The sequence below is a fragment of the Pholcus phalangioides genome, unplaced genomic scaffold, assembly GCF_987345545.1.
Source record: "Pholcus phalangioides strain wild (caught in Gottingen) unplaced genomic scaffold, Ppha-v1.0 ptg000022l_1, whole genome shotgun sequence".
Classification (NCBI taxonomy): domain Eukaryota; kingdom Metazoa; phylum Arthropoda; class Arachnida; order Araneae; family Pholcidae; genus Pholcus; species Pholcus phalangioides.
Window position 1 is genome coordinate 36,427,411 of NW_028301615.1, and position 21,419 is coordinate 36,448,829.

At 37.4% G+C, this 21,419-nt stretch overlaps 2 protein-coding genes across 2 annotated transcripts; one reads left to right on the forward strand and one right to left on the reverse strand.

Moving 5' to 3' along the window:
* Positions 1 to 7,370: 7,370 nt before the first annotated feature.
* Positions 7,371 to 10,469, forward strand: LOC149070275 (thiol S-methyltransferase TMT1A-like). Its single transcript, XM_089250000.1, has 2 exons — positions 7,371 to 7,957; positions 10,147 to 10,469. Exons 1-2 carry the CDS (start codon positions 7,439 to 7,441, stop codon positions 10,384 to 10,386), a joined length of 759 nt encoding a protein of 252 aa, XP_089106126.1. The 5' UTR covers positions 7,371 to 7,438; the 3' UTR covers positions 10,387 to 10,469.
* A 364-nt stretch (positions 10,470 to 10,833) lies between these two features.
* Positions 10,834 to 21,293, reverse strand: FRG1 (FSHD region gene 1). The gene is made up of 8 exons (XM_089249999.1): positions 21,212 to 21,293; positions 21,026 to 21,111; positions 16,039 to 16,164; positions 12,979 to 13,148; positions 12,773 to 12,880; positions 12,516 to 12,607; positions 11,199 to 11,309; positions 10,834 to 10,991 (listed from the first exon to the last, which is right to left on the reverse strand). Exons 1-8 carry the CDS (start codon positions 21,265 to 21,267, stop codon positions 10,955 to 10,957), a joined length of 786 nt encoding a protein of 261 aa, XP_089106125.1. The 5' UTR covers positions 21,268 to 21,293; the 3' UTR covers positions 10,834 to 10,954.
* Positions 21,294 to 21,419: the final 126 nt, after the last annotated feature.

A 21,419-nucleotide genomic window follows, 5' to 3' on the forward strand; every position in this document is an offset into this window, starting at 1 on the left:
TTACTATTTCTTGGATTTAATGTATTTCTTAGCCTATAGAGAATAATTAGGTTATGAAAATACGCACATACCTGTGTCACTAAAACAGCAACATGAACGAGAGTTAAGCAAATAAAATGTAAAAAAAAAAATTCTCATCAATTCAGCACGTTTCGTGTGCTGATGTCGTCTGCTAAAGAAACATGTTTGAGCAGTGACGTCATGCAATAGTTCCGAAACTGCGCCCACTCCTCCAAGGCTGAAAGTGTGACTTCAAAGGGATAAAACAACCCTTAATATAAATGTGTGTGTATATATATATATTTGTCCAGGGTTAAGACGAGGGGCGCAAGGAAAAAATGACTAAATAGGATCAAGAAACACTGGTCTAAATGCCGAGCTTGGTCAACACCCATTTTGGTCATCGGAGAGACTGATTCATGAGTACCATCTCTACGAAGTTTTCATACCGTTACCTATCCTCTAATACAGTGACGCATCCAGGGACGGGCTTAACCATTTTGCGGCCCGGTGCTACAGCTGCTTTGCGGCCCTCCGAAATTATTTTTCAAGATCCTTGAGGGGGCTGAAATAAGACTCAGCCCCCAGGTTCCGATGCCTATGCCAGAGAATAGCATAGGCATCGGACCCATTCTGCTGCAAAATGCGGGCGCCATCTCTACAACATCTGTACACAGTACATCACAACGGAAGGGCTGTCAGGGCTAGACGACGGATTAAATGCCCAGAGTTACAACTAAATACGCTTTCAGCTGTGACAAGCACGCATTTTGCCGCACCGCACCCCCCCCCCCCCTGTACGTACTGATTAAAACTGTACGTCGTTAGAGTGAGAATTCAGCGCTCTTGTCCAGCGCCCCTGAACAAATGGGGTACGTGCCCAAAAATTTACAGGGCGCAGAATTTGGCTGCTTTTTGCATTACAGGCAAATCCCTCTCCCCGCCTCTGCCTCAAAGAAAACTGTACAAGAGCCGCCCAAAAATAGTACTTGCCTAGAGCGCGAACTTATGAGATGCAGGTCGTGGGTTCGGGAGGGGGTTGTCAAAATCCTGGATTTCGAGGGTCCCTTGTCTTGGACAGAATCTTAAGATATTGCATTCATAAGAAGTAAAAATTTAACTCAATGCAATCAACGTATTTTTCTCATTGTAAACAAAGTATTTTTAATTCGTATTGCGACCCCTAAAATTTAGCGGCCCGGTGCGACTGCACTCTTCGCACCCGCCCAATTCCGGCCCTGGACGCATCAGTACATACAGTATAATGGGGTAAATTCGATTGAAACATAGAAAAGAAATGCTATCAATATTTTTACATATTTTTCGTTCCGAATCTGAAAATAGTTTCCTGGATCTTAATATGGAAATTATTCATAGAAATGGCTGCTTTTGGCATTGCCATGACGTGTCTTATTTGACAATATGGGGGGGTTTTTTTTCCAAAACAAACTCAAATTATTCATGATCATGATAAACATGCTTGTCTGTGTCACTCCCATGTCATACATAATTCATGGATTCAACATGTATACAGTATTTGATTTATAAATATGCAAATTAATTAAAAATTTTGTTTTCCAAATTTTACGTCAAATTTCATTTTCAAGTTGGCGACCGAATGGCGGAATGCAATGAAAGAAATCTCGCCAAGAAACACCCGATTTCACCGTCCATGAATTTCTTATCTCTAAAGATTTTCTCATGATTTATTTATAACTAGGAATTCCATAATAATATATTTTCCCTCTAATTTTTTTTTAAAAGATGAACAAATGGGACGGAAAAATAATTCTCATAAACAATAATTAATGGCGTATCCATTAAAAGACCGCTTTCGGAAACGGTCCATTGATATAATTTTTTTTCCAAGGGTAAAGAAATATGGATGAGCAATTATATCATCCAAAACTGTTTTTAGGAGACACAGAGAACGGGGGGAAAAATCCCCTCTTTTCCTGGAATTTTTTTCCCGGGAAAAATTATAAAAGGCAATTTATTATTAGTACATTACGGGGTTTCGAACCCGTGAAAAGCCTGAATCCTCTCGTAAGTGTTCGGGTTCGCTCTGATTAATGTCTTAAATAACAAATTCCATTCATTTTCGTTTTGAAAAATCCAATTTTTGAGAGCTCTCGAGTATTTATTACACTCGTATGATCTATTTCAGAGATGGTCATGATTAGAGAACTGATTATATGCGCTAAAACAATGGCGAAGTCTGCACTGAAAATGTAAATCTGTGTTTAAAAATGCCGAGATATATGTTATGAAATCGAAAATATGTACATAAGGTGCCGTTTAAGCATTACGCCAACCATTTTTGAACCCTCCCCTTGTCAGCAAATTTCCGTCAGCTCTGGGGGCGGGAGGGGGGCGGGAGGGGGGCGGAAGGCATAGGGGCCTCTTGCTCCCCCCCCCCCCCAGACGATCAAAAATTTATTTTTTAACGTAAAAAATATTTAAAAAAAACTAAAATTTCGGAAGAAAATACCTGTATATGTTATTATAATCAATTTCTGTTAATTTCAATTCTATTTAAAGGCTAAGAACTCAAAATTTCTTTTTAAGAAATTCATTGTGACCCACCCTCTAAGCCATATAGTGACGAAATGTGGCCCGCCACCTCAAACCTAATTTTGTAAAAAATGAACTAAGCGGCACATTTTTACAGAGACACATTTACAGAGTATCTAATGGTCCGTGGCAGAGTTAGAGATCCCTTAATTAAGTAACATGTGGCAGTTTTAGAGCGCTCAAGAGGCTTCCAGTGCAGTTCTACAGTGCTCAAGTTACCCGCGGCACATTCCCAGATTACTTAAGTGATCCGCGGCATACTTGCGGATCACTTGATTACGGATCACGTGACGCGTGGCACAGTTCCAGAGCACTTGAAAGATCAGCGAAACATTTAGAGATCACTAAAGCGGTTCTGTAGATAACTTATCGATAGAAAGAATGTTAGTTCAGGTGCCCAGTATCTATCGGAAGGTTATTTTTCCGTTTTTGGCGCACCGAATAAGATGTCACTAAGATTATTTCATATTTTTCATAACGGTGGTTGATGACGTAAGCATCACTCAAACACCCCCCCCCCCCCACACACGTTATCAAAAGTCAGCAAACTCGAAACCCCCCTCTGACCCCCACCCATCGATGCTAACGTAATACAGTAATTGATGACTCCTAAAATGAAAACGAATCCCTCTGATAATGCCGAAATGTTGCACTAAAATTGAAACTTTCTATGTCTCCTGGTTTTAATGACGTCATTTTTAATTTATCTTTATTAATTAGTTTGCTTTTTAAACTAAAATTTTAACAAAAAAAGAAACGCATAACAAAAAACAAAAACCGTAAAATGCCATTATAGAATTTAACGAGCAATGGACCATGTTGAATGGAAATTTCATGGATTGGCGAACTTATGGCCGAACGATGAAATAATGATAATTCCTGTTGAAAAATCCCCCTTTTTTTTCCCCCTTTTCTTTTAATTCATTGAAAAAATGGGGAAAAAAAATCATGGTTTTTTTTTTCCATTTCCCCTCTAAATGCTCTCTCATTTAAGAATTTAATGTGGAAACAACTCAATGAAGGGAAAAAAAGGCTTTATTTTTTTTATTCACAATCAAATATTTTAATTGTGATCTTTTTTTGTTTCCTTTATTTTTCGTTTTTTCCCTCTTATTTTTTCCCTATTCCAATTTTAACGCTCGTTTCCCAAGAACCTCAATCTTAAGACATAACTTTAATTAAGTTTCCCGGAATTATATTTCAAGCATTGTTCCGTCATTTTTTTTTTTTTCCACCCGGATATGCGTTTTTTCCCCCCTCTCATTTTACCTCAATCTTTCATATTTTGTGTTTTTGAATTGCCGCTGAAGGGAAAAAAATTCCAGAGGAAATTGGGAAAATAAATATGGAGGAAGAATGCGGATTTTTTTTGTTCGTAATACTACTTGGAATCCCGGAATCTTTTCTTTTTTTTCCTAGAAATAAAAATTGTTTTGAGTATTTGAATTCTAAGTAATATTTATTTTCTAGGAATTTAATTCGAGAACTATTTAAAAATTATTTTAATGGACCAGGCTCATGAAGTTGGAGGAAATATCGTATTAACCGACATTTCACTGTATTTTATAACTGGGTGCGACTCAATAAGACAATCAAATATTCTGTAAATTATTGAGAAATCGATTTTCCGGATAAAAGAAGCGTTAGACATTGAAAGAAACAATATGACCAAAATTAATGCGAGAAAATTAGAAAGCAACATTTAAAGTCAAGGTAGTTGATGCTAAAAACGAAACTAATTTACCTTAGCATGTATATTGGAACTAAGATTGAAAACCGAAAACCATAATTAGTGATACGGGGTTCCATGTCAACTTTTTTTCAAACTGAGCACAACTCAGGTCTATCACCATCTATGAGCGATTTACCGATTTACTACCTAGTGAGTTGTGTGCCGGAAGTGTATCTGTGTGTGTACCTAACAGTCTGAGTGCGTATGTAGTGTTGTGTTTGATTTTTCAGTGCTGCCATCTAAATTTCAGAAGTGAGGTGAGTAATGTGTCATGATTGACATAATTTGTACTGTTTGTAGGTCTGTTGCTCTCTGTGGCGAGACTTTTTTTAAAGGGGAGATCGGCTTGCGTTCGCACGTTGAAAACCATAGAAAACCAACTTCAGCCGAACCCGGGAGCTCGACCACCACAGTTCCATGTCAACTGTCATATGAAGAAATTTCAGCAAGATGCTGAAATTCAGAGTCGGAAAATTTATCAAATACTCTTTTTTTTGTCAATTTTTTAGTGTACACAGTGATGTTCAACAAGTCGTAAAACACAAAACCGTATGTTACTGTGTATATCCATAGTGTATGGTTAGTAGACTTGTGCAGTATATCGGCGCTGATAAACTGGCTGCACGCATTGCAGGGAAGTCCAAGACATGCCCGGAATTTTTCGGAATGGTGATCGGAATTTCTTGCGCCAGGGATGTGAGACCTGTATTTACAGCTCGAGGACGACACTTTGAACACCATCTTTGACCTCTGTTATTTGTTGAAATGCATATTCACTTACGTGATGTGTTTTCCGCATTTCTATGTCATCCCGAGTCGTTTGGGTGCCCAGAATATTCGACCACGAGTCGCCTCTATCAATCACCACGTTTTTTTTTACATAATGTACAGGACACCCTGTATATATGAGACCCCCTTGTAAATATACGAGATGAGAGAAAGCAGTTCTTGAGAAGGATAATTAATTTGGATCACAGAAAGAATCAATCCTTCTCTCTGTAGCTAGTTTGTTCTTCAAGAAGGGGGGTGAGTATAAATGGACGGTCTTTCGTCACTAGATCTTAATTGAATTGGGCATCGTCTAATTCACGGGAAGGGATTTTCCCACGTGTTGTCCGAAGAAGCAACCATCCCCCACGGGGCATCAATTGTGTCTCTAAAGCCCTTGCCGATTTTTCTTTCCTCTCGCGCGCCCATAAGTATCAATTCCTTTCTTCAACACCCGCGTTAATCCCAACTCTCGGTAGAAGTCGCAATTCACCATCCATCGTTGGCCGGAATTGATGACTTCAATGGGCTTTCGTATCGTATCTAAAAGGCGATTCCAGACGCCTCCTATTTATTCTTAAGGTGCCAAATCGAATTTCAGCAGTTCTTATTACTGAAAGAAATATTAAAACTGGAATCTTTGGAAAGAAGCTTTTTCTGGTAATTTATAAATATCCTAGAACTTTTATCACACACGCACGGAAACTTTGTTTTCGCGTCAACAATTCAGATCATACATACTGTCAAACTATGGCCCACTGGCCAAATGTGGGCCCAAAAGAGTCACCTGATGTGGAACGCGACCTCAAACCTAATTTTACGAAAATGAATAAATCAGCGTATTTCTAGATCGGTTGAGTGAAGAGCAGTGCAATTTCACATCACTTGAGTGACCCGTGAGATATCCCCAAGTGCACTGTTCTAAAACACTTTCGATACCACTGGGGCCGACCCATAGGCGGAGATAGACTTGGAAGTCTGGAGTGGGGGGCACGATGATGATGGCAATTCATATATACATTAGATCAGTCGATTCCACCTTTGACACTGGAGGGCATTACCCCCCCCCCCCCCGCATCTCCGCCCATGGGCTGAGGACCCCAAAAGGTGAACTTCGCTTGAAAATTTTCACCAAACTCTCAGAAACACCGCACTATTCGCAAACTTATTTATCGAGTTTATTACTTTATCCGATAATATACGAGGTATCAATCCAATCCTCCAAAGTATCGATTTCCGTATAAAGAAACTGGTCGATTTTCTAGAAGAAATAGGAATTCTGCTTTTTCTTCTTATGATGATATATAAACTCAAATCTCCACAAACTTCCGTCCATATTCGGTTATAAGGAGGCATTTTCTTTTGTAAATACGTAAGGCTGAAGAATTTCGCCATTTCCCTTCCGATTTTCCAAAAAAAAAAAAAAACCTTTTCTCATAAAAACGTTTCTCCGGAATTTCCTTTTCCCCCAAAAATTATCTCCCGACTCCATGAGAAGGATAAAAAATGCATATAAATATTTTCTTGAAATGAAAAATTTTGCTTATATGAGAGGAAAGCAAATATATGTTTGTGTTTCGTATGATATCGTTGTATATTCTTTTATATATAAAATAGTATATATATAACTTAATATTAATATTTCTTCATTCCCCCCTGGAGAAAGAACGATGGTGTTTTTCAAAAAAAAATCCGGGAAATAAATCCTCATTGGGATTTGATAGCCCTGCGTTTAGAAGAAAGGACAGGATTTAAGGTATTGGGGGACCGTGGGAAAAAATAGAAACTGTTTGTTTGAAGGTTATTCTCATATTATTTTTGAACTGATGAATTTTTATATTGATATTCACTAAAAAATGAATTTTGCGACTTGAATTTTTTGCGGAATATCAAAAATTTAATTCAAGGTTAAAAGTTATCAATTATTAAAAAATAATTAATTTTTAAATTTTTAATTAACATTTTTTTAAAATTTAATATCGTTCTGTGATTTAAATAGTTTCGTATGGATGTTTGAAAATGGTCATCACTGATAATAACCATTCCTGATAGTTCACGTCCTTTCAAAGTACTGGTCATACTTATCTACGTAGAGTTACCATAAGTGTTGCCACTAGAAAAGTTTCGGTCCGCATTAGGTCGAAAACCTCACAAAATTGGCATTAAATATGGATGATTGACGTGTTTGACCCGGTTTTCACTATCATAATGAGTCGGTCCCGCTGTGTGACTTCCAATGGCGTATAACCCAGTTCTTCTCTAAAACTCTGTAAAAATGGGAACGACGCGTTTATTTTGATCACCTGAACAGCAGTTGGTGTTAACAGATGTGAAGGACCCGAGTTTACGCGAAGTATCTTCAACATGGAAGTCATCGCGTACGCAGTACTCGCGTCTTTCTGGTGGTTGTCTTCGATGACCGTTTGCCTCCCTCTGGTCCTGCTCCTGAAATATAACGAGTCTTTCCGGAACAAATGGTTCTCGTGGGTATTCGTGAACATCGTAACGCCCGCGATGAGGTCCAAGCTAATGCCGCTGCGAAAGACCTGCTTCGACATGCTACGAGATAGACTTCGCTCGCGAGATAAAACGGTCGCGTTGAGAATTCTCGAAATAGGTGTAGGAGAAGGGCCGAACCTTGGATTTTACCCGGAGAACTCGTCGCTCATAGCGGTCGATACGAACCCGGATTTCGAGAGGTTTTTCGAGGAAACGTTATTGAAGCACCCCCAGGTGAAGCTCGAAAAAGTCGTTCGTTCAATGGCCGAAGACATGAAGTTAGTGGGCGGATGTTCCGTCGATGTGGTCGTTTCGACTTACGTGTTGTGTTCTGTCGGAGACATAGAGTCGGCTCTAGGGGAGATTCGGCGTGTCCTGAAACCGGTAAGTATCATTTTCTTACCAGTGACCATCACTGAAGATCGAAAATTCTCAGGTGAAATGCCATAAATGCATTTTTTCTCTTTTCGAATTTTGTTTTGCAAAAATACGTTTTGGGAATTTTTTTTCCCACAGTAAATGCTCATTTCCTAGTTGTTTTATGTTTATCCAGGAATTTTCAACACCAAATTCTGTAGTACAGGGTATCCCATAAATTCATATATAGTTTAAAGGTTCATGAAAATTTGAAGAAAATGGTATAATTTGAATACGGTTTGCGAACGACTTATTCGCACGAATTTTGTTTTGTATAAAAATAAAAATTTGTTCAAATTTTTGTCAGTAGAGAACGCTGCATGGAAGAAAATCAGGAGCGATATTACCTGAACTTTTCTTCAATCTCTTCTGTGTCCAAAACGTTCGTAAAGCTTCATGATTAGTGGGTGAGGTAAAACAACTTCGCCAACATTGAGTGCTTTACAGGGCCGTCTTAAGAGGGTCATGGGCGCTCGGGCTAAGTGATTTTTCTGAGACCCTACCTGGAAAATTCTCGAAAATTTCAACTACTTCTCGTTTTTCTGAGGCCCCTCTTCTCTTGAGGCCTCCGGGCCGTGCCCGGGTGGGCCCATGCGTTAAGATGGCACTGGTGCTTTATCCACCAATGTCAACATCATAATAAAAACCTTATGCGCCAGTAACAGGAAAATTGAGAAATGAGCTGCTAGTCGCACACTCCCCATTTTATAGGACGCTGATTTGCATATATCAAGTGATTTGCTTTCGTGTACTCTATATTAAAAAAAAATTGAATTTATTTTTTACAGTACCAAAAACAAAAATCCTCCTCCGTGAAAATAATTTTTTCGCGAACTGCATTCAAAAGCACCAACTCCTTCAACTTTTATGGCTTTTTAAACTAGTCCTCGCGAACATACCATTTGACGGTGGGTTCAAATCCCACCGTCGCCACAGTGGTGGTCGGCTGAAGTTGGTTTTCTGTGGTTCCCAACATCGAGGCGTGAATGCGAGTCGATTTTCCTGTTAAAAAGTCACCACGGAGAGCAACATGCCTAAAACGATGCAAATATTCTGTCATTACATTTCACTCATACGTGGCAAAATTGATGGCAGCACAAAAAAAATTCACACACACCCAGAATGCTAGGTACACACACTCATACACTTCCGGGTTGGAGGTCTAAAAAATCATTTTCATCTGTAACTAACTAGCATTGTAGAAAGGTAAATTTTCAGATAAGATTTAGATAAGAATACAAAGAAATTATCGAAAATTCTTGTTTGAAAACTGGTTGAAAATTTGTTATAGGCGTACTTTGCTGAATTCTGTGTTCGTTATAAGCAACAAAAATAACACAGATGACCAATACGAAATTCACGAGACATGGAAAATTCGTAATATTTGTGTTCGTTACAACCGGGTCCGGCTGTATATGCATAACATTTCTAGTGTATTTTCTACAGCCTTTAGAAAAACGGTACCTACCCTCCCCCGAATGATGGGCCTGCTTTCTACCTACATTAGCTGACAAAAGAACAACGGCTAAGGTTATTATTGAATGTTTCAAAGCAGTGTGGAAATAAACATTAAGCTGGTATAGATATAAAATCAGTTCGCTTTTGTGACGTTTTAAAATTTCTGTTTAATATTGAGAACTTTTTCAAAGTTAGAAAGACGTCTTCATTGAATGGCTACCTAACTGCACCATACACTTTGTAAACATTCCTCTAAGGAACTTCCAATAAATTGGTATGTGCTAGAACATGTGCGTGGTCCTAATGTATTTATGTTGTCAGAGTTACGCTTGTTTTGTTATGCGGGATTCGAACCTGGATCCTCATGATGAGAGTCCAGTATGATACCCAAACGACTTCACATCAGCCCATTGAACGGCTGCTAGCCAATTACTGAAAATAAGATGGTGGAGCCAGCATCTCATGAAAGAATTAATGTCATTTATGGGTTGAAAATTAAATGATTGATTTAGCTTACAGGAATTTCCTCCAGAGATAGAAGAGTTACATCTTTTATTTTTTTAAATTGTGGAGATAAGCGACTCATCGAATGAGGCGGATTTTGTGTGCTCATTTCGGTACATGAATTTCTATTAATGTGAATTTCTTATGTCAGCCAAAATTTCATCAGATCATTCTACATCTTTATGTATTTCCAGGGCGGTATGTTTGTCTTCCTCGAGCACGTCAGTTTTCCAAATGAGCGATGGAGCCTGGCGGCCGTACAGAGTCTGGTCAAGCCTTTGTGGTCGCTGTATTTCGCCGGTTGCTGTCCAGACCGGGACATTGAATCCAAGATAAAAGTTGCGAGTTTCACGGATGTCGATTGCAGGAGTATTGAGCCTCAGACCTTGTCGTTGTTCATGAGGCCTCAAATAGTAGGAGTCGCAACAAAATGACTCTCATCCAAAAAAATAATACATAGATTCAATTTCTTTCTATACAGGATGTTCGTGAGCCGTTTTAAAACAATTGATGAGTACTATCACCCCTCTAATTGTTACCCATCAAGACAAACAATATTTACATGTAATCTATGGTCACAATCCATTCAGAGTGTCAGAAAAGCATAAAATCCATTGTAAGCAAAGTTCCATTGTAATTATTGTTCGTCTTGGTGGGCACTATCACCCTCTTCAATTTGTTTTAAGCAAAATTACATTGATGCAATGGGAAATAACTTTATCTCAAAAGTGCTTTGAAATCCCTGATGTAGGCAAATGTATAAGTAGAGTTTGTTATAAAAAATGTCGATGAGAGATTACATGTTTCATTCTCGTTTCAACAGATTGTAAAATATTATTTTAAAAAGTGTTTTTACTGCTGAAAAAAAATTATAATCTGAATTTCAGTGCTGACATTATTTTAATATTTAATGACATCGTTTCAACACAAGACAATGAGAAATGGAGTATTAAATCATGACATAAATCGGCAGTTACTGCGTTACGCTGCTTGACCTTCAATTCACTTGCAAAATTTGTCAGACTTCATTTTTGCTCTCCTAATATGAAAAATAACTTTTTTAATAAATTTGGAACATCATATTTCAACTGTACAATAAATAGTATTAAAAAACAGAGAATTATAGAATTTGACCGACAAAAACTCAACTTTCCAATACAAATGAGATAACTCTAAATAATATTTTAATGTGTAGCTAAAATGACATAAAAAAACAAGTTTCTAGCAATTCACATTTAACTTTTACCTGTCTAAAAGAACTTCGTGAAGATTTCCATCTTTCCTGGCTCTTTTCACTGCTGAACGATCTTCTCCGCTGATCTTCAATTTTCTGTCTTGAAAACTCTGGAATTTTTTGCTGGACAAAAGTTTAATACAGACGTTAAATAAAGATTGACAAGGACCAGACATGCAATAAAGATTTGCTAGCACTGGTGACCAAGTTAATTATCATTGGTCAGTATGTCTACAGAAAATGAAGAAGAAAGGGAAGAGGGAGAAAGAAGCACCTTTAATTCCTCACTGGGGGGCTAGATGCCGTTTTTTGAAAACTCATATCATGTCTGAAAACTTCCGATTTAATAGAATAAAACTTCCAGTTACAAGGAAAACTTTAAATAAACACTAAAATAATATTGAAGGTTCTGGAGCCGAGGGAAAACTTTGACTTAGGCATATATTCATGTTATCTCTGAGTTCGATTGACTGTGCAAAAAAAATTCTTATGCCTAATTTGGGTTCCATACTTGATGTTCCATCACACTTTTTTTCAAAATTTTTTATCTTATCGCCACATAACTCAAGTTTTACCAATATTATTTTATGGTACCAATATTATTTTAGGTTTTACCAATATTATTTTATTTTATTCATAACTTCTATCGTTCCTCTCAAACCATTCAATTGTCCTCCGTTCAAGGGACAATATTGCTCATGTTGGGAAACATTGGCTTAACTTGATACAAGCATGTCTATCATTACACTACAAAGACATTACACAGTAATTTTTTGCATATAACCTGCAGCAGCATATTAAAATCCACACATGTAAATTGGATTTTAAGGCACACAGGGACTGTATAAAGAGTTAATTTTTTTATTTTAATAACTATGCAATCCCTTGCAACATGAATGACATATCTAAGTACGACACATTATTTGGAAACTTTTCTAATTGCAAGTATGGCCAGGGCTGTAACTAGAGAGAAGCAGGCCGGCCAGAGGGGTGCAAATTTTACCCCTCTAACCTCTTTTTCAGCATTACAAGAGGGGCCCCCAAAACGTGTGCTTGCCCTCCAGCAGACCAAGCGTCTAGTTGTGGCCCTGAGTATGCCTCTATGATTAACGGTTCGCCAGTAAAATACTATACGCCCTGCTACCTATGCATTTTGTACAAATTCACATCATACCACCCCCCCCCCACACGCACACACACACACACTTTCAAGCCTATCTCTGCTTATGCACCCAGTGTACTGCTGCTGAAGAATAAAGGGTGCTCACACTACTTGAAAGAGGTTGGATATGTAGGAAAGAAACTAGGCTATTGATATCATCCACTTACACATAATTCAGCTCGCATGACTTTACGTTTCCCTTTTCTTCATCGGGAACATCATCTTTATCACTCTTAATGCGCTCCGAAACACACCGTATCTGGAAAATGGATAAAAGGAGGAAAATAATTCCCACAACAAAATTTTTGATTCCTTTTCTTTTACAATCATTATGAACTTGCAATAACAAAACCATAAGATAAAAAAAAATATGTGGTAACACAACTGAAAACGATCAAATAACATGGTCTTTCTCACACTTTACCTTCAACATTTCATTTTCACCAGCTTTTTTCACATTGGCTACGAGATCACTAGTTTCGTCATCCACGGACATGAAGGAGTTTGTACATGACAGCAGTGCCAATTTACCCTGAAAAACAGTAAATTAAAAAAATAAGTATTACTTGACGATAAAACAGATCACTTTTCACAAGTGACTAACAAGACTTATTTATTTATAGAACTCACATCCTCAAAAATAGGTTCCCATTGTTCCAGTGCTCCGATAGCATCAGACCGGCCCTCTACATGCCCTTCACTCGAAACTCGCAGATATTTCCCGTAACCAGATTTCAATGCGATTTTTGATTCAGACACTGGCACAGCTGTTAATACTTCTTCTGGGTCTGGTCCTTCACCTGATTTCAAACACATAGAATTACAATCAGAAGCACGTAGAATTAGAATCAAATAGAGGCAGCTTTTTTGTCTAAGTGAATTCTTCATGCAATATTACATTATGTCTTATTACAAATATTATTTTTTGGGGATGCAACAATAAGTGTTCACCACATTGAAATTTCAAATTACAGTGAAATGTTGATATGAATGTTGATACTCTGCAGACCGAAAAAAATATTGTTGTTGAGAGAGTATCTTTACATTTAGAGGCAACATTATTATCACGCCATGAAATTCAAGCTGTTTTGACATCTTTTCTGAATCAACGTTGTTAGTACCACAAAAAATCTGCTTTTAAGTACTTATTTAATGTGAAAAAATATAATTGATTAGTTTGTTGATAACGTTTTAAAAGTTTTATTAATTAACTTTTAAAAAAAAAAAATAAAACCAACATAGTTGGATTGAAGTTTAGACAAGAATAATGTATTGTTAGATATTCAGCATGAGTTCAGGAAGGGGACGTCATGTGTAACTAACCTCCTTTGCTTTGAGGTTACTCAACGCTACACCTAGCCTATCCAGTAATGTACATGTGGCGAACTCTTGCACGTGGCTAGTCCAGCAAGCGACAAAGGACACATACTCTTTTAACTCTCTTGTGACCAGATGGTCACACAAATCGGCTCTGTATTATATTTAAAATGTTTAACATTCATGTGTAAAAAAATAAATTGTGTTAAAATCCAACTTTAAAGGTACGCTATCAGTATGTTTCAGCTTCTATGATTACTGGACTGAGGCTTTTGATAAGGGCAAAAATGTAGATGTTGTTTAACGTGATTTCCAGAAGGCATGTGATCAGGTCCAACATTGTAAACTCTTGAAGCATTTACACGAGATTGGGAGCAACTTGCCAAATTGGATAGAATCGTGGTTAAAAGATAGATCACAATGAGTTGTGGTGAGCGGGGAATTCTCTGATTGGACAGATGTCACCAGTGGAGTTCCTCAAGAAAGTGTCCTTGGCCCCCCATAGTTTTTCACTTTTTATCGATACAATCAATCTATAGACACTTTTTTATCGATAAGGATATAGATGGGATTGTTAGCAAACTCGCAGATGACATGAAGCTAATGGGGGTGGAAGAGGATCAAAGCAATAGGAGTTGCTCCAGGCCAACTTAAACAGGATTGGAGCATGGGCTAATAAATGGAGCATGAAGTAGTGTTAACATGTGCATAGTCACGCATTTTGGTTAAAAAAATCCATGTTTCTCTTACAAGTTGAATAGTGTCACTATTCCAGATGCAACTAGGGTCACCAATTTGGGAATTCTCATTGATGAGCGGCTTCGAATGTCCACGAGTTCGAATCCAGGCATAGAACATCAGAGGCAAGTTCTTTACCTACCAAGCCTATAGGGCAACCACCAATGGATGGAGCTTTCATTTCCCGCCCAGCTCCACTGGTTGGAAATTGCAGAATGGCGATATATATGACCAGAGTTGGTGTGCGGTAAAGTAGTACCAATTGGTAAGGGGCAATTCTAGGTTATGGTGTCGCATGGAATTTTTCTAAATACAGAACAAGAAAAAAACTTTTGATGAATAAAAACCCTAAACTGTAATCCTGATAACTATAAACAAAATTTTTCACCATGCTATGATATTGGTCTGTTCCATACTTTGAAAAAGTCATAATAATACCCGAATGATAATATCTATGATTCTAAAAACCGCCTGCTGTGTTACTCAAATAGGCTTTTTTTCATTGGCTTCCAATAACTTGACAATTTTAATCATTTGGCATACCGTGTTGTGATATGTGCTGGATCATTGATAATTTTTTTCGCACCACAGGGCTAATTAAACCTGGACCTACAATTTATTTCCAATTCCGAATGGCAGTGTTTGAAATTTAGCTTTTGAAATTGAGCCTCTTTTTCTTATACTCATCGAGAAGTACGCTAACCCCTTGGTATGGGACTTCCTGCTGTAGCAATTTTTTTGTGCAGTCATGTCACTGTTTCTGTTGCACACCTGTGTCATGAAAGTTTCTGACAAGGATGAACCGAGTATCGAACTCGCGACATCTCTAAACATCCTTTGGTACTTTAGACGAGTATCTTATTGGCCTAGGCTACTGTACCCATGAGCTGGATTAGAGAATCTACTATTTAATAAAAGAAATAGTATATTTTTTCATTATTTAAAATGGAAAAGGATATTCTCAAAATTTTACATCCAAGAAAATATGCTCAATCTTCAAGAATATTCTTCAGAGAAATTCTCCTTGTTTAGTGATGAGACTACATTGATTATGAACAACAACATATAACAAACTCTTTAATAATAAACATCCAACAGAGACATATGTTGCCATAACAACCGAGCCGACATTCGAATGCATACTGCTGCCATTCCATGACTTGTTATAATAATAATGATAATAAATTAATAACATCTTCAACACTCCTTACTTAAGAATATATTCGCCTTACATCTCTAGTTATTAGATGCCCTTGGAAGAACAAAAACAGGTGATGAAAGTAAAAAAAAAAATATATTAAAAGTGATTTTGAGCAAGCTGTAAAAATATATTGTTGTAGATTGAAAACTAAAAAAAAATATCACTAAAGAGGGATTTCTCATGGCAGACGATATTGTTACATTAAGAGCAGTTTAACATTAGACTATAGGGCCTAGACAATTCTAAAGATTTAGAAAAATATCATTATAAAGGGATATAACGTTGTATCAAGTATCACTATACTGCCCACAGACTAAAAATATAGGTATTTATATTACATATATTTTCACTATATTTAATAGCCATTTTATGTTACAGTAGTACATATAAAAACCAGAGTAATTAATACCGAAAAATTCTATATAATTAAGTACCTTTAGGATGTGGACCTCCAAGTATGAACAAGCCATTGTCCAATGCCTTGACATAACAATTTGATCCAAATTCAATGGCTATCGAACCAGTTATTTCAGAGAAAGTCTCCACAGACCACCAGCCTCCTGAATAAAAAAAATATTCAATATAAATATTATGTCTACTGATATGAGCTGATGCTTTATTAATTTCATTTATGTACATGTAATTGAATAATTTCCTATAATTCTAAAGTTGGGGAAATGAGTCCAGTACGAGAGTGACAAACCGATTGGTAAAATTACCACTGGATATAATCAGCTTCTAATTACATTTTGCCAAATGTGAAATATTTTATCAAATTCTATATGAATACTAGCTATAATACCCGGTGCTGCCTGGGTTTTCTTCAATTGCTGGGAGGATTGAAAAAATGGCAAACCATTATAAAGGCATAAGCTATTATACATATACTCGCAGCATTAAAGAAGTGACAAACCATTGTAAAGGCAAATGCATTTCTAGGGAGCCATGGTAACCAAAGTAAACATTCTTAAAATGATTGTTGAGGCCCAGGAGAATCATATTGCCCGACAGTTTTTCCCCATTTCGGGCACTTGCTCAGCTCTGATAAGCTTTTAAAGTAGTGTATCATTCAAGTCGGGACCCGTTTGGTAAATATGCAAAATTTGGCGACGATCTGCCCAAAATTGCAGATTTGTACAGAGAACATACACACACACAGAAAATCAATTTTATATTTTACTAGCTATAATACCCAGCGTTGCCCGGGTTTTCTTCAATGAAGCTTTTTTGGATCACGTGATATCTCCCCCTTTCTTTCAGGGACATGCAAACCACGAATATGGTGACTTCCTGCGCGACTCATGAAAGAAACAAATCTAGATTTAAAGAAACGTCAAAATAAATAAATATATATATATATACAAGATATACAGAAGACTGGATGTTGTGAAGATATTTGTTATTTGAGATGTTAATTTTTTAAGGAAGGAAAAAACTCATCTCTGCCTCTACCGGGAGTCTTAAAAAAAAAAAAAAAAAATTAACATCTCAAATAACAAATATCTTCACAACATCCAGTCTTCTGTATATCTTGTATTAAGAAGTGGAGAGCGACATTCATGTCATAAATATATATATACTTTTTTTTTTAAAGGGTGCTAGGTATTTCGATTTCCTTCCCCCCCCCCCCCCCCTTGAACTTCAAGTTATCCATCTCTGCCTGCTTCAAAAAATGCTTAATTAAAGCTGTGGAATTTTTTCTATGTACTTTTTATGGGCCCATAATTAATTTTAAAACAACCTAAACTATATGAATTTATGTAGTTCAATATTAAAAGACAATACGGAGACATTAATTTTCAGGCTTGAGAAGATATAAATAAAAAGTTGAAATCAATGTTATTGCCTGGATATCCAACTCAAAAAAGTAGGTCCGGATATATAATTACTTCATATTTAATCTCCTGGGCTTCATATATCTCTAAGCGAACTCAATATTTCAAAAATTGAGTATTTAATACAATTTTTTAAAATTATTGATGTGACAGAAAACCCCATCAAATTTCCTTATTTCTACATTAAAATTGGCAATTTTAACACTGATTTCTATGAGAATCACTCTTTTCCTGACCCTCAAAGCAATGCTGATGATGATTATGACGTCATTCAAAAAACCTCATTACTGGGAGTATTGAAAATGTGGCACACCATTATAAAGGCATAAATATTATACATATACTGACAGTGTTGAAGAAATGACAAACCATTGTAACGGCATATACACGTCTGAAACGCAATGCTAGGGAACCACGTAACCAAAGTAAACGTTCGGAAAGTGATTGTTGAGGCCCAAAACCCATTGTTGCCCTATGGTTTTTTGGCCATTTGGGGCATTTGCCCTGCTCTGATGAATTTTAAAGTAGCCTATCATTTAAGTCAGGTCTCATTTGATATATATGCAAAATTTGGCGACAATCGATCTAAAATTGTACATTTGTATAGAGAACATACACACACAGACAGAAAATCAATTTTATATATATAGATTATGTATATATAGGACTAAGAATTTTGTTTCGGTTATTGCTTCTGTCATTCATTTTTATCTTTCTTTTTTTGTTTTAACCTCCATAGCGGAAATCAGTGTGTAACTAGGCAGGTGCACCAACACAGGGCCCACTTGGAAGGGGGGCAAGAATAAGCCAGAAGGGGTCTAAATGCAAATTCTTGCACAGGAATGGCTAGTTACGGCACTGGCAGCAATCCCAAATATCTTGTCTTCTTACAACCTTCTCATTTCGGCAATATCGGGTCCAGCTAGGTCTGTACAGAGAGCTTTGCCTAATAAAATGTTTTCCTCCCCTATCAATCAACTGCCAGTTGGTAGAGTGAGCTTTTATTCACAGTTAGATAATAGGGGCAAGACCATTTCCCCCCCCCCCTTTTTGGAGATGCATATTTCTATGCATACAGAATAAATGATAGATCTTACATTTCTTGTTTTTTTATTATTATTCTTGGTTTCGGGGAGAAAACATTTATCATTACACGGGATCAGAAAACAAATATTCTTCTTGAAAACAGGTAGCAATTTCTAGTAGATTTTGTGATTTCCACAGTGGCAGTTATATAATTTTTTTTTAAATTTGTTTTAAGGGTTAACAGACATAGCATTACGTCTTTTTGGTGGGGTGCTGGTGATTGTTTTCTTCTGTAATAAATTTTGTAAAGGGGCTCAGCCTCCCCCCTTACAGAATTATTCACGATATACAAAACAAAACACCATTCAGCCTCGTGTACAGGCTTGAGTCCCATATGTATGGGAAGAATGGGGAGATTTTCAGGCCCCCCCCCCCCCACCAATGTTTTCTTCACATCAACGTTTTTGGCATAGACTGAAAATTGTGCACCACTGTTATTTGGCAACTATTTTTTCATCTCTAGCCACGATTTGGCGATAGGGCTACTGGCGGGGTGATGGGAAGGCTATAACCTTTAAAAATGGGAACAGACAATAAGGGGCAACTTTATTTCCGGCGCCAAACATATCTGACGACCCAACCAAAAGTCGCCAAGGCCGTTAGACACTACGGTCACCGAAATATAAAAAAAATCTCCAGCATAGAAAAAAAAAAAATCCATTCAAATATTAAAAATATTACGAAAGAAAAATATAATAGTATGAAGACAAATTAGCTCTGGATTATAAATATGATTTCTGCATAAATAAATAAGCTCTGGATTATAAGCCTACAATCGTCTAGATCAGCGGTTCTCAACCGGTGCTCTGCGGAGCCCTTGGGGCTCCTTGTGCACTCCCCAGGGGCTCCGCGGCCGCTCGAGAAAAATAATAAAAAAACAGTAAAATTAAAAAAAATAATTATAAATATTTTTAAATAGTAAAAATAAATCAGTAACTTTGATGAATAATTAAAAATTTGGTTCGGGGCTCCGCCATAGAACTTTTTTACTTAAAAGGGCTCAGCGAGTCAAAAAAGGTTGAGAACCGCTGGTCTAGATGGTTTGAAATCCTCCCATTTGACTTCCCTAACCATTTCCAAAAAGGCATTGAATATATCCATTTTTTCAGCTGCACATGCCTGCCAGAACATAAACTGTGTCAAATAAAATTTGAAATCTGCAAGGCTATTGTATTCCGGCAGTGTGCTCTTGACATGTCGCCAAGTGCTCTCTCTATGGTGTTCGTGTGACATCATTTTGGAGTCATCGAATTCAACACTATGGTTGACTGTCGAATGGGTGTATCCTTTTTCGGCTAGACGCTTATAGGCCTTCTAGCAATTGGAATGAATGAATAGTTGTTCTCTTCTCTATCTATGTCTCGATAAGCCCAACGAGCATTTCCGCAGACTTGTCACATGAACGGCTACTAAAAACATCTCCCTCCCTCTCTCTCTCTACCCACCAAAAAAAAAAACACTGATCCTCCACCCTGTGACCTCTATTGTATTTTCTCTTTCCAAATTTAGCCTCATCGACCTCTCAATGGTCTTACCTACACCGCCTATTTTCTCCGAATGATACTCAATGTGATCGAGAATTCCATCATAATTAAATTGACACCAGTCAGCCAAGGTGCCACAAGAAAAAGAATATTCCTGAGCTATCCTGGCGGTTCTTTGACCTTGCAGAATCTCATAGCAAAGTAGGAAAGTCTCGGGAATATTCAATTTACTGCACCCGAACCATGACCCATACCTGATCGATTGCTTGGCTCTGTACTTACTAGCCATCAGACAAAAATAAAACCATCAGAAATATCATTTTTTGGGGTCACTTTCATGACAGTTCCGCATTTTAGGCAACACATTGTTGATTTAAGAAGCCCTCTGTTCCGCAAAAACTCTAGCAACAGGACCCTATTTGGGGACAGGTAAGTTTGGCAGAAAATTGTATTACCCACTCCCTCCCCACCCAACATCGGCCTGCCATTAGACAATTTTAGAGTGAGATCCTGCTTAGAAATAATGCCCTAATATTTTTGAACAATGCTTTAAATGGAAGGTATGGTCAAAAATAGAAAAAAAAAGGAAAGATACAACCTGACCTGACAACAAAATATAATCCAAATGCACGGAACATAATCGACAAAATGGCAGTTTGAAAAGACGCGCTAGAACAACCAGCGCCACCTGGCTGTAGTTTTTTAACAGAAAGAACATTCTAGAACAACAACAACCCAGCAGAACAACGGCAAAGGCAGAACAACACAGCGCGCCAGCGACTTATCGTCGGGAAAAAAACGCCAAGTTGGCATGTCCCTTATACCAAAACCATATATTGAGAACTAGCCATATCGATAAATCTGGCCAGGCAATAAAAGGGGGAACTACCAAACTAAAAATCCGTGTTTTGGAAATTTAGCCTAAATGATCAACGAGATGTCGCTGATTTACCATTGGCGATTCTATAAATGTCGCCAGTTGGCGTTGAGTGCAATTAACTTAAAATATACTCAACCGTGAAGCTCTGTATCATTGTCTTCAGTTTGGCGACTAGTGCTTTCATCGCCACGATCTTTGTGTTTCCTCTTGTGTTTATGCTTCCTAAAATATAAATACATACAAAACGCATTAATCACCACACAGTGAAACAACTAAATAGTATATGGAGAGTAGGGTGGAAAAAAAAACGGGGTTCACCAACTTTTTCTCGCCTTTCAATCGCAATTTCCCGGATCTAACCCCAGTGTAGTCGCTCATTTCGGACAAAAATGTAAACAGACGTATCGGTACGACCTTGACTAACGAATCTCTCACAGGTGACGTGAAAAAACAAATTTTCAAAAGAAAGAAATTAAATCCTAAAAATTTGGGAAAGAAACAGGCTAAAATTCTTGCAATTGATTTACATC

Excerpts from the sequence above, each read along its gene's own strand:
- LOC149070275 (XM_089250000.1), top strand. The coding sequence starts at position 7,439 with ATGGAAGTCATCGCGTACGCAGTACTCGCGTCTTTCTGGTGGTTGTCT. Across the intron at positions 7,958-10,146 it reads TTCGGCGTGTCCTGAAACCG|GGCGGTATGTTTGTCTTCCT; the intron begins GTAAGTATCATT and ends ATGTATTTCCAG.
- FRG1 (XM_089249999.1), bottom strand. The coding sequence starts at position 21,267 with ATGAGCGACTACACTGGGGTTAGATCCGGGAAATTGCGATTGAAAGGC. Across the intron at positions 21,112-21,211 it reads CGATTGAAAGGCGAGAAAAA|GAAGCATAAACACAAGAGGA; the intron begins GTTGGTGAACCC and ends TTTATATTTTAG. Across the intron at positions 12,608-12,772 it reads GTGAAAATGAAATGTTGAAG|ATACGGTGTGTTTCGGAGCG; the intron begins GTAAAGTGTGAG and ends TCCATTTTCCAG.